Below are 13,454 nucleotides of genomic sequence, written 5' to 3'. Positions count from 1 at the left end.
CACTGACACACGTAGACCCATAAAAATCAATGCATCTGTTCAGATGTCATTGATTTTGTGCGGACCGTGTGCGGACCGTGTCTCCGTGTGCCAAACACGGAGACATGTCAGTGTTCGTGGGAGCGCACGGATTACACGGACCCAATAGAGTCAATGGGTCCGTGTAAAACACGCACCTCACACGGACATTCTCCGTCTGGGGTCCGTGTGGCGTGCCGGAGACAGCGCTACAGTAAGCGCTGTCCCCCCCACATGGTGCTGAAGCCGGTATTCATATCTTCCCTGTAGCACCGTTTGCTACAGAGAAAATATGAATGATAGTGTTTAAAATAAAGATCCATGTGTCCGCCGCCCCCCCACCCCCTGTGCGCCCCCCCCGCTGGTCAGAAAATACTTATCCGGGTCCCCCGTCGGCAGTCGCTCCTTCCTGGTCTGGCCGCGCCTCCTACTGTATGCGGCCGATTACACTCATGAATATGTGGCTCCACCTCCAATAGGGGCGGAGCCGCCTATTCATGAGTGTAAATGAGCGGCCCCACGTGACCGCATACAGTAAGAGGCGGCCAGACCAGGAAGGAGCGACTGCCGACGGGGGATCCGGGTGAGTATTTTCTGACCAGCGGGGGGGGCGCACAGGGGGTGGGGGGGCGGCGGACACATGGATCTTTATTTTAAACACTATTCTTCATATTTTCCCTGCAGCAAACGTTGCTGCAGGGATGATATGAATCGCAGCTTCAGCACCATGCAGAGTGGGTACCACACGCTCCGTGTGGTACCCACTCGCCATACGGGCGGCACACGTGTGCCGCAGGTATGGCCTCCGTGAGTTCCCAGGCACACGGACACGGATAACTCCGGTACCGATTTATTCCGGTACCGGAATTATCTGGACGTGTGGGACAGCCCTTACGCAGCTCCTCTTGATGTTTAGTCACTCCACAAATAAAGACAATGGCAGTTTTAGTTCTATTCATATAAATTCTTTCTTCTCAAAAAATGACCCAGAATTACATCCACTTTCATAAGTCAGATATCAAACTTACACGCAGGATAAAAACCACATTGAATTATTCCAAATACATAACGGTACAGACAAGTGGAAATTTCATTCCAAATTGTAACAGGCAGAGATCAATCACCACCCCGAGCCACACTTCGAGGAATCACCCTCTTTCCAAGCCCAGATTGAACTGTTCACTCAGACAGATCAGTGAATTCTTCAGGCTAGACAGGGAAGCTTAGCCATTCCTGTGACATGTGCCAACACAGAAAAGGCTCTTCTCTGCTACCATCTTATCAGAAACCAAGGTACAGGACTGGAGTAACAATGGAGAATGAACCACAAGGGCAGGTTACTTATTTATTGATTAAGTGAGGCAGGAAAGCCTACAGACACAGGAGACCAACACCATGCAATTGTGTTCCATAGTGAACATTAACTCTTTGCATACATTATTCATTTTTTATCACTAGTTTTAAAAACTTGAGAAGGCTAATCCTTTTTTTGCCAATAAAGATAAAAAATGGATGTCTTTGGATTTTAATTCATTTTTAAATATCTCTGTATGCGAATGCCAAATTCTGATCTGCAAAAATACATGAGCATTGGAAATTAACCCCTTCTCGACTTATGCCTTACATGTACGGTGCAAGTCGGCTGCCGGCCCCAAACCTGGCAGATCATGGCTGTATATTACAGCGAGGACCTGCCTCAAATATTTGTGGGTGGAGCACAGCGCCGCCTGTGATTGCCAACCTGTTAAATGACGTTGTCAAACTCTGACAGCGACATTTAGCAAGCGCCATCATGGTGGTACGTCATTCCTTGTGCCCATCGGCACACCGGTGACGGGATCAGGAGTCACCGATTGGTTGATAAATCAGCAGGGGATATGCTGAAGACCACTGTGCTTTTCATTATGCACTATGGTCGAGCTGCAAAGGCAACCGTGATTTCTGTTTTATACAGCAATGCTGTGGCATCAACAGGGGCGTAACGACCGCGGTCGCAGCGGTCGCCATTGCGACCGGGCCCCGCAGGTCAGGGGCCCCGGGCCGGCAGGGCAGGGCCGGGCTGGACATCGGGCACTTCTGGCAAATGCCAGAAGAGCCGATGCCAGTAGTGGGCCGCTGCACTGTTCCTCGCCGCCGCCGCCGCCGCCGCATTTAACTATACCGGCGTCTATGACACCGGTATAGTTCAATGCAATGATGGAGGAGAGCGTCACCTGACGCTCCCTCTCCCATCATTCCCCGCTCTGCCTCTGACAGTACACTGCGGGTGCGCGATGACGTCATATCATCGCGCACCTGCAGTGTCCTGGGCAGACTGCAGCCACCAGGAGCAGCGCGGGCAAAAGGAAAGGTGAGGAGAGTTTTTTTTTTTCTTTTTCACCGGACTGTGGGGCCATTATCGGGGGGGGGGGGGAGATGAGATGCGGGCTGTGCTCTATATACCCCTGTGCTGGCTGTGCTCTATATACCCCTGTGCTGGCTGTGCTGCATATACCCCTGTGCGGGCTCTGCTGTATATATCCCTGTGCGGGCTGTGCTGTATATATCCCTGTGCGGGCTGTGCTGTATATATCCCTGTGCTGGCTGTGCTCTATATACCCCTGTGCTGGCTGTGCTCTATATACCCCTGTGCTGGCTGTGCTGCATATACCCCTGTGCGGGCTCTGCTGTATATACCCCTGTGCGGGCTCTGCTGTATATACCCCTGTGCGGGCTGTGCTCTATATACCCCTGTGCGGGCTGTGCTGGATATACCACTGTGCGGGCTGTGCTGTATATACCACTGTGCGGGCTCTGCTGTATATACCCCTGTGCGGGCTGTGCTGTATATACCCCTGTGCGGGCTGTGCTGTATATACCCCTGTGTGGGCTGTGCTGTATATACCCCTGTGTGGGCTGTGCTCTATATACCCCTGTGCGGGCTGTGCTGGATATACCACTGTGCGGGCTGTGCTGTATATACCCCTGTGCGGGCTGTGCTGTATATACCCCTGTGCGGGCTGTGCTGTATTTACCCCTGTGCGGGCTGTGCTGTATTTACCCCTGTGCGGGCTGTGCTGTATATACCACTGTGCGGGCTGTGCTGTATATACCACTGTGCGGGCTGTGCTGGACATACCACTGTGCGGGCTGTGCTGTATATACCACTGTGCGGGCTGTGCTGGATATACCACTGTGCGGGCTGTGCTGGATATACCACTGTGCGGGCTGTGCTGGATATACCACTGTGCGGGCTGTGCTGGATATACCACTGTGCGGGCTGTGCTGGATATACCACTGTGCGGGCTGTGCTGGCACCCAACACCATGTTGCAGTGCAGGAGATTCCTGCAACAGTCCGAGGCGTATCTAGGGGAAGGGGGTGGGGGGGCGTCACGGAGGTGGGGGGGGGGGCCCCATTTGGAAGTTCGCACCGGGGCCCATAACTTTGTAGTTACGCCACTGGGCATCAATATATTTTGCACAAGTGATCAGTCAATCACAGCTACAATTCCCGTAAGGTAACTAACAAGAGCATTGAAAAGTAAAAAAAAAAAACTGTAAATACTATGAAAAAAAATTGAAAAACATAATAGTTCAAATAAACTGAAAAAGAGAATGGACCACAGCTCCAAAAATCATACAATGATCTAATGCCGCTAGGCAAAAATATATATAATTGAACATGAGGTTCTTAGTTTAACATTCTGATCAGACTACATGAAGCCAACTGTCACGGCGAACCTCGTAGTGGATCCCTATCCCCTTAACAGAGCGGAGCCGTGCGCCAACTACCACCGCAGCGAAAATTCATTGGCAGGGTGGTTGGCTGGGTGCCCCACAGCGCCCATGCTGCAAGACTGAGTCCCAATGACTCCAGACCACACCGCCCCACAGCACAATTGAATATGCACTCCTCCCATTTCGCACAATTTTAATTAGTAGGGGACTGCAAAGTAAGGGGCCTAACCCATTTTTGCTCTCACTGGAGAGCCTGAGGAAGGTGAGATTCTATACTCCTTTCATTTGGGGTGGGTGCTGTGTGGCAGCCATTGTTGATGTGGCTTTGTGCTGGTGGGGCCGCGTGGTCTGGAGTCATGGGGACTCTTGGAGCATGGGTAGTATGAGGCACCAGGCCAGTGCATTGTTGCTGTGGCAGAGGTTGGTACAAGGCTCTGTTAGGGCAATAGGGACCCACTAAGAGGTCTGCCGTGATGTGGCAGTGGCCTTTATATAGTCTGATCAGAATATTAACCCCTTCCCGACCTTTGACGCCACGTAGGCGTCATGAAAGTCGGTGCCAATCCGACCTGTGATACCTATGTGGCGTCATGGAATGATCGCGTCCCTGCAGATCGGGTGAAAGGGATAACTCCAATTTCACCTGATCTGCAGGGACAGGGGGAGTGGTACTTAAGCCCAGGGGGGGTGGCTTCACCCCCCCGTGGCTACGATCGCTCTGATTGGCTGTTGAAAGTGAAACAGCCAATCAGAGCGATTTGTAATATTTCACCTATGAAAATGGTGAAATATTACAATCCAGCCATGGCCGATGGCTGCAATATCATCGGCCATGGCTGGAAAACCTAATCTGCCCTCCCCACCACCACCTCCCCAGTCCTCCTTTCTGCCCCGTACTGTGGTCCGCTCCCCTCCATCCTCCTGTCTTCTCCCCCGTCCTCCTGTCCGCTCCCCCGTGCTTCGATCCACCCCCCCGTGCTCCGATCCCCCCCTGTGCTCCGATCTCCCCCCCTCATACCTACCGAGCCTTGCGGTGTCCGTCCGTCTTCTTCATGGGCGCCGCCATCTTCCAGCCGGCAGATTCGTTCCAGGTACATTTTGATCACTGTGATAAAACCTATCACAGTGATCAAAATAAAAAAAATAGTAAATGACCCCCCCCCCTTTATCACCCCCATAGGTAGGGACAATAATAAAAATAAAGAAAATATATATTTTTTTCTTCTCCCAATAGGGTTAGGGTTAGGGTTAGGGTTAGGGCTAGGGTTAGAATTAGGGTCAGAACTAGAGTTAGGGTTAGATTAGACTATGTGCACACATGGTGAGGATTCATAGCAGTTTTCAATGTAAACCTACTGACAACCAAATCCGCTGTGCCCATGGTGCGGAAAATACCGCGCGGAAACGCTGTGTTGTATTTTCCGCAGCATGTCAATTCTTTGTGCGGATTCCCTTTTACACCTGCTCCTCAATAGGAATCCGCAGGTGAAATCCGCACAAAAAACAATGGAAATCCGTGGTAAATGTGCAGGTAAAACGCAGTGCCTTTTACCTGCGGATTTTTCAAAAATGGTGTGGAAAAATCTCACATGAATCCGCAATGTGGGCACATAGCCTTAGGGTTAGGGTTGGAATTAGAGTTAGGGTTGGAATTAGGGCTAGGGTTGGAAATAGGGTTAAGATTAGGCTTGTGGTTAGGGTTAGAGTTAGGGTTAGGGGTGTGTTGGGGTTAGGGTTGTGGTTAGGGTTGGGATTAGGGTTAGGGTTGGGATTAGGGTTAGGGGTGTGTTGGGTTAGGGTTGTGGTTAGGGGTGTGTTGGGGTTAGGGTTATATCTAGAGTTGGGATTAGGATTTGGGGTGTGTTGGGGTTAGTGTTGGAGTTAGAATTGAGGGGTTTCCACTGTTTAGGCACATCAGGGGTCTCCAAACGCAACATGGCGCCACCATTGATTCCAGCCAATCTTGCGTTCAAAAAGTCAAATGGTGCTCCTTCCCTTCCAAGCCCCGACGTGCGCCCAAACAGTGGTTTACCCCCACATATGGGGTACCAGCATACTCAGGACAAACTGGGCAACAATTATTGGGGTCCAATTTCTCCTGCTACCCTTGTGAAAATAAAAAGTTGCTTGCTAAACATAATTTTAGAGGAATGAAAAATTATTTTTTATTTTCACGGCTCTGCGTTATAAACTTCTGTGAAGCACTTGGGGGTTCAAAGTGCTCACCACACATCTATGTAAGTTCCTTGGGGGGTCTAGTTTCCAAAATGGGGTCACTTGTGGGGGGTTTCTACTGTTTAGGCACATCAGGGGCTCTGCAAATGCAACGTGACACCCGCAGACCATTCCATCAAAATCTGCATTTCAAAACGTCACTGCTTCCCTTCCGAGCCCCGACGTGTGCCCAAACAGTGGTTTACCCCCACATATGGGGTACCAGCATACTCAGGACAAACTGGATAACAACTATTGGGGTCCAATTTCTCCTGTTACTCTTGCAAAAATAAAAAATTGCTTGCTAAAACATAAATTTTGAGGAATGAAAAATTATTTTTTATTTTCACGGCTCTGCGTTGTAAACTTCTATGAAGCACTTAGGGGTTCTAAGTGCTCACTACACATCTAGATAAGTTACTTGGGGGGTCTAATTTCCAAAACGGAGTCACTTGTGGGGGGTTTCTACTGTTTAGGCACATCAGGGGCTCTGCAAATGGAATGTGACGCCCGCAGACCACTCTATCAAAGTCTGCATTTCAAAACGTCACTACTTCCCTTCCGAGCCCCGACTTGTGCCCAAACAGCGGTTTACCCCCACATATGGGGTATCAGTGTACTCAGGACAAACTGAGCAACAACTATTGGGGTCAAATTTCTCCTGTTACCCTTGGGAAAATTAAAAAATTCTGGGCTAAAAAAAAATTTTGAGGAAAAAAAACACATTTATTATTTTCACAGCTCTGTGTTATAAACTTCTGTGAAGCACTTGGGGGTTCAAAGTGCTCACCACACATCTAGATTAGATCCTTTGAGGTCTAGTTTCCAAAATGGGGTCAATTGTGGGGAGTTTCTACTGTTTAGGCACATCAGGGGCTCTGCAAACGCAACATGACGCCCGCAGAGCATTCCATCAAAGTCTGCATTTCAAAACATCACTACTTCCCTTCCGAACCCCGACGTGCGCCCAAACAGTGGTTTACCCCCACATATGGGGTATCAGCGTACTCAGGAGAAACTGGACAACAACTTTTGGGGTCCAATTTCTCCTGTTACCCTTGGGAAAATAAAAAATTGTGGGCTAAAATGTCATTTTTTAGAAAAGAAAAATTATTTTTTATTTTCACGGCTCTGCGTTATAAACTTCTGTGAAGCACCTGGGGGTTTAAAGTGCTCACTATGCATCTAGATAAGTTCCTTAGGGGGTCTAGTTTCCAAAATGGGGTCAATTTTAGGGGAGCTGCAATGTTTAGGCACACAGGTGCTCTCCAAACGCGACATGGTGTCCGCTAATGATTGGAGCTAATTTTCCATTCAAAAAGCCAAATGGCGTGCCTTCCCTTCCGAGCCTTGCCGGGCACCCAAACAGTGGTTTACCCCCACATATGAGGTATCGGCGTACTCAGGAGAAATTGCCCAACAAATTTTAGGATCCATTTTTTCCTGTTGCCCATGTGAAAATGAAAAAATTGAGGCTAAAATAATTTTTTTGTGAAAAAAAGTACTTTTTCATTTTTACGGATCAATTTGTGAAGTACCTGGGGGTTTAAAGTGCTCACTATGCTTCTAGATAAGTTCCTTGGGGGGTCTAGTTTCCAAAATGGGGTCAATTTTGGGGGAGCTCTAATGTTTAGGCACACGGGGGCTCTCCAAACGCAACATGGTGTCCGCTAAAGATTGGAGCCAATTTTTCATTCAAAAAGTAAAATGGCGCTCCTTCCCTTCCGAGCCCTGCCATGCGCCCAAACAATGGTTTAACCCCACATATGAGGGATCAGCATACTCAGGACAAATTGGTCAACAATGTTCGTGGTCCAGTTTCACCTTTTACCCTTGGGAAAATAAAAAAATTGTTGCTAAAAGATCATTTTTGTGACTAAAAAGTTAAATGTTCATTTTTTCCTTCCATGTTGCTTCTGCTGCTGTGAAACACCTGAAGGGTTAATAAACTTCTTGAATGTGGTTTTGAGCACCTTGAGGGGTGCAGTTTTTAGAATGGTGTCACTTTTGGGTATTTTCAGCCATATAGAACCCTCAAACTGACTTCAAATGTGAGGTGGTCCCTAAAAAAAATGATTTTGTAAATTTTGTTGTAAAAATGAGAAATCACTTGTCAAATTTTAACCCTTATAACTTCCTAGCAAAAGAAAATTTTGTTTCCAAAATTGTGCTGATGTAAAGTAGACATGTGGAAAATGTTATTTATTAACTTTTTTGTGTCACATAACTCTCTGGTTTAACAGAATAAAAATTCAAAATTTGAAAATTGCAAAATTTTCAAAATGTTCGCCAAATTTCCATTTTTTTCACAGATAAACTCAGAAATTATCGACCTAAATTTACCACTAACATGAAGAACAATATGTCACGAAAAAACAATCTCAGAACCGCTAGGATCCGTTGAAGCATTCCTGAGTTATTACCTCATAAAGGGACACTGGTCAGAATTGCAAAAAACGGCCAGGTCATTAAGGTCAAAATAGGCTGGGTCATGAAGGGGTTAAACCAAGAACCTCATGTTCAGTTATATATTTTTTTGCCTAGCTGCATTAGATCAATATATGATTTTTGGAGGTGCTGTTCATTCTCGTTTTCAGCATAATAGTTAAAATCACTCCCCTTTTGCCCCAATTAAAAATAGATACAACATTTAAAAAAAAAAAAATATATATATATATATATATATATATATATATATATATATATATATATATATATATATACATATGTGGTATTACTGAGCTCAGAAAAGTCGATCTATCAAAATATAAAATTAACTAGCTCGATCGGTAAACACTATAAACCGAAAATATCAGGAATGACAAATTTACATTTTTTGGGTTGCTGCAAATCCACAGAGAGTGCTATAACAAGAGATCAAAATGTGACATGTATCCCAAAATGATATCAATAAAAAGTTATCTCATCCTGCAAAAAATATGCCCTCACACAGCTACATCGACTGAAAAAAAGAAAAAACATTACGGGTCTCGTAAAATGGAGACACAGCCAAAAAATACATTTTTTTGAAACTTTCCTCATTTTTTTTTTTTCACCACTAAAATAATTAAAAAAATGTATATGTTTGATTTTGCTCCATTTCTTGTGTCTCCTTTTTTCCTATAGATTGTAAGCTTGCGAGCAGGGCCTTCACTCCTCTTGGTATCTATTTTGAACTGTGTTTTTGTTATGCTGTAATATCTATTGTCTGTACAAATCCCCTCTATAATTTGTAAAGCGCTGCGGAATATGTTGGCGCTATATAAATAAAAGTATTATTATTATTATTTTGCCGTACTCATACTAATGAGCAAAATCATATTGCAGGGTCATTTTTTGACACCATAAAAATGATTCCCAAAAAATGTCAGAATTGTGATTTTTATTTATTTTTATTTTTTTCATAATTTCTACCCAGTTGGAAATCTTTTTCTATTTTCCAGTACAATATATTGTAAAATTAATGGTGTCATTCAAAAGTATAACTCACACCATAAAAAAAAAGCCCTCATGTCTATGATGATAGAAAAATAAGAGTTATGGCTCTATGAAGAAGGGGATTCCCTTTCAACTGCATTTACACTGAATGATGCGTATACTGTATACTCGTGAATGAGTGTCCTTAAAAATTATAATTTTATGATAATTTTGCTGTTTAGACAGGCTACAAATCATCTGATAAACGAGCAAAATGCTTGTTTGATTGGTGAAATGACTTATTACATATCATAAAAAGTCATAGCTGTTGGTAGGGCATCATGCTGTGTAAACAAGACTCGCAGCTCGGAAAACTATGGAAGCCTATGTGCTCTGAGTGATGTATGACAGATCGCTCAGTGCACATCGATTGTTTTGGTCTGCCTGTTTAAAAAGGCATTTAAACGACCTCCGATCAGTAAGGCTATGTGCACACGTTGCGGATTAGGCTTAGGAATTTCTTGTGCGGATTCTGCCTCTCCTGGCAGAAAATGCACCTGCGTTGTTTTGTGCGGTTCCACAGCGTTTTTTTGTGCGTTTTTGCTGAGGTTTTCTTGTGGATTTGCTGTGGTTTTTACCCCTGCGGTTTTCTATTATGGAGTGGGTACAAAAACGCTGCAGATTTACAAAAAAATAGTGACGTGGTACTTCTTTTAAACAGCAGCGTTTCCGCAGCGGATTTTCCGCAAAGTGTGCACAGCAATTTTTTTTTCTCATTGGTTTACATTGTACTGTAAATCAATTGTGGATCTGCAGCGTTTCTGCACCTCAAAAAACGCTGCGGATCTGCAGCAAATCCGCAACGTGTGCACATACCCTAAAGGTTTACAGATGGATAGGTGCTTCATGCCGCCAGTCAATCTGTGTAAACTGTGCTAATCACTAAGCAAATTTGATGCTCACAGAGGGGGAGGGTGTGATTTCTTTAGGATTCTCCCTTTTATATGCATAAGAAGAGACTCTAAAGGTACCGTTACACTAAACGACTTACCAACGATCACGACCAGCGATACGACCTGGCCGTGATCTTTGGTAAGTCGTTGTGTGGTCGCTGGGGAGCTGTCACACAGACAGCTCTCTCCAGCGACCAACGATCAGGGGAACGACTTCGGCATCGTTGAAACTATCTTCAACGATGCCGAAGTCCCCGGGTAACCAGGGTAAACATCGGGTTACTAAGTGCAGGGCCGCGCTTAGTAACCCGATATTTACCCTGGTTACCATTGTAAAAGTTAAAAAAAAAAAAAACAGTACATACTCACATTCTGATGTCTGTCATGTCCCCCGGCGTAAGCTTCCCGCACTGACTGTGTCAGCGCCGGCCGTAAAGCAGAGCACAGCGGTTGTGCTTTGCTTTACGGCCGGTGCTGACAGTCAGTGCGGGAAGCTGACTGCGGGGGACGTGACAGACATCGGAATGTGAGTATGTACTGTTTGTTTTTTTTTTACTTTTACAATGGTAACCAGGGTAAATATCGGGTTACTGAGTGCGGCCCTGCGCTTAGTAACCCAATATTTACCCTGGTTACAAGTGAACACATCGCTGGATCGGCGTCACACACGCCGATCCAGCGATGACAGCGGGTGATCAGCGACCAAAAAAAGGTCCTGATCATTCCCTACGACCAACGATCTCCCAGCAGGGGCCTGATCGTTGGTCGCTGTCACACATAACGAGATCGTTAAGCGGGATCGTTGCTACGTCACCAAAAGCGTGACGTTGCAACGATATCGTTAACAAAATTGTTATGTGTGAAGGTACCTTTACTCAGGTGGACTTGAGATGTCTGTGTGTTCAATGGAAGACAGGAAGTAGAACTATGAATGAAAACTTTGGGGATCTATTCCTAGTTTTGGCTAAAACTATTTTAAACACAAGATGCATAAAAAAAAGCTAAACATGAAAGTGTGACCTGGTTCTTACTTTAGTTTTTTTTTTTCCCAAGAAAATCTTTTCATCATTATGGAATATGCAAATTACATGGATTTTGAGGATGTCAGAGTGCCCCAGGGGGTGCACACAAAGGAAAGCTTACTCTATGCATGGAAGGAATTTGAAACACGTGATGATGATGTTTTCAATGTAACTTATCCCAAATCAGGTAATTAATTCAATTGGTAAATTCATAAGAAAAACACTGTCCTTGTTGTTATACATTTAAAAGTGTATTTCCATCATGGACATTTATGACAAGGGTGAACATACCATAGGTGCAGCTGCACAGGGGACCCCACAAAACAGAATTCGGACATATGCACTGATGGGACCATAGATTATAATGGTGCCAAAAGAGTGAATGTGCGCTCTGCTGTGAATCATTTTCAGGCATATATGCCTACTATAGTCGGACACCCAGAAAATGTCTACTACATCTGAGTGTCCGCCTCCAGTAGGTGTACACACCCGAAAAACAATACACGTCAGAGCTCTTGTTCGCTCTGTCATCACCATTATAGTCTATGGCCCCGTCAGCATAAGGGCTCATATTCATTTGTGAGAAAAACGGACAGGTGCTATCTGAGAAAATAATGGGATTGCACTCTGACCAATGTTATTCTATGGGTTACATCTCATGATGCGACAAAAAAATTGCACGGCATACGGATCATCCGTATGCCGTTTGTATTTTACAGATACCATACCATTCTGTGGCATAGAACACTGTAAATGGTCCTGTTAATGATTGTAGAAAAATAGTTGCAGAGAAAAAAACGCATTGCATACGCATGTCATACAGATGCTATGTGAGAAAAATTGCATTGTACTAGCATGACACTCACATGACACCTTTCCATTCTTTTTTCAGTTCTGATATTGAAACTTTTTTTTTCCACACATATGGGTATGAGCCCTAAGTCTGTATCCCATGTTGTGGGTGGTTTGTGCATAAGTCCTGGTAACTAAACGCCATGTGAAAGAACCCATATAATACGGGAAATATATATATATATATCTTGGTTCCCTGTTAGCCAGTGAATAGAAAAATATTTAGAATTGAGAGTCCTCAGTGGTTGATACTTTTTAATGACTAACTGAAAAGATGGTAACAAATTGCAAGCTTTCGAGACTATGCTGTGTTGTGCATGTGCGGCGCCCCAGAGTCCTGTTCATTGCAGTAATGTCATTCTTCCATCAGGGTGAGTGATATTACGTCTGAAGGCAATAAAGGAGATCTTCCTATCAGGTATCACAAACCATACACCACCCTTCACATTTCAGCCCACAAGGGGGAGCCTTGCTCCTATCTACTAGGGCACTCCTCACAATTAGGTAAAACTGGTGGGCTAGATAGAAAGTTAGTCAGATGCTGACTGGGCTTCTCCCAGGCAGTTCCTGTCAGGCAGACAGAGGGGAAGGAGGAACATCTAAGCTGCAGATTAAGAGGTCCCTGACAGGGGTAGGATCCTGTCAGAGGCCTAGACAGAGGGCCATGGAGCTGCGCCTGCCCCATGTGCGGCAGCATCCTAAGGAAGGACACGAAGAGAATTGTATTGTAGCGGGTGAGAAACTAAGTCATAGCACAAGGAGAGGAATCCAGAAGGAGTTCTGTCCTGCAAAAGGCTGCCTCCTTCTGAGGTGAGAATCCGGTAGCCGGAATACCGAGGGAGCAATCGTCTCCAAGCCTTGCTTCAGAGACCGGCGGGACAGTCAATTCCACGTTGGCTGCCCAACCATATACCCAGGAGGCACGGTGGCAACTTGTGGGGGCTGGGGCGTCGTAGGGTCCCTGTAAAAAGCCTCAGGCCATCAGTCATACGGATTTGTCCTATCCATACCATCTGGGGGACAGAGAGGAAGACATAACATCAAGAACATCTACAACAGTTGTGAGGACCTTACCGAGAAGCTCAGCAGGGATGTACTACAACACACTGGCGCTAGAGGAAGGCTACTGATTTCCAACTGGATAAGGGGACTCTGGATGTGCCTTCAGACTGGCCGGACTCTGCCTACCCTGTGGTTGGTACCCTGGACTGTGGATGCTGAAGCCTTCAGTAAAGGTAAAGAGACTGCAACCTTGTGTC

At 45.5% G+C, this 13,454-nt stretch overlaps 1 protein-coding gene across 2 annotated transcripts in view; it reads left to right on the top strand.

The window, feature by feature from the left end:
• LOC143764771 (3-beta-hydroxysteroid sulfotransferase-like) overlaps window positions 1–13,454 on the top strand; it is a 321,966-nt gene that overhangs the window by 63,403 nt on the left and 245,109 nt on the right. For both annotated transcript variants that reach the window (XM_077250717.1, XM_077250718.1), the window contains exon 3: window positions 11,375–11,530. In XM_077250717.1, coding sequence (XP_077106832.1) covers window positions 11,392–11,530 — 139 coding nt within the window. In that variant the 5' untranslated portion in view covers window positions 11,375–11,391. The remainder of the gene's footprint in view (window positions 1–11,374; window positions 11,531–13,454) is intronic.

The sequence above is a fragment of the Ranitomeya variabilis genome, chromosome 4 (assembly GCF_051348905.1).
Source record: "Ranitomeya variabilis isolate aRanVar5 chromosome 4, aRanVar5.hap1, whole genome shotgun sequence".
NCBI lineage: Eukaryota > Metazoa > Chordata > Amphibia > Anura > Dendrobatidae > Ranitomeya > Ranitomeya variabilis.
Note: the sequence above shows the minus strand (reverse complement) of the source record. Positions and strands in the feature narration are given on the sequence as shown.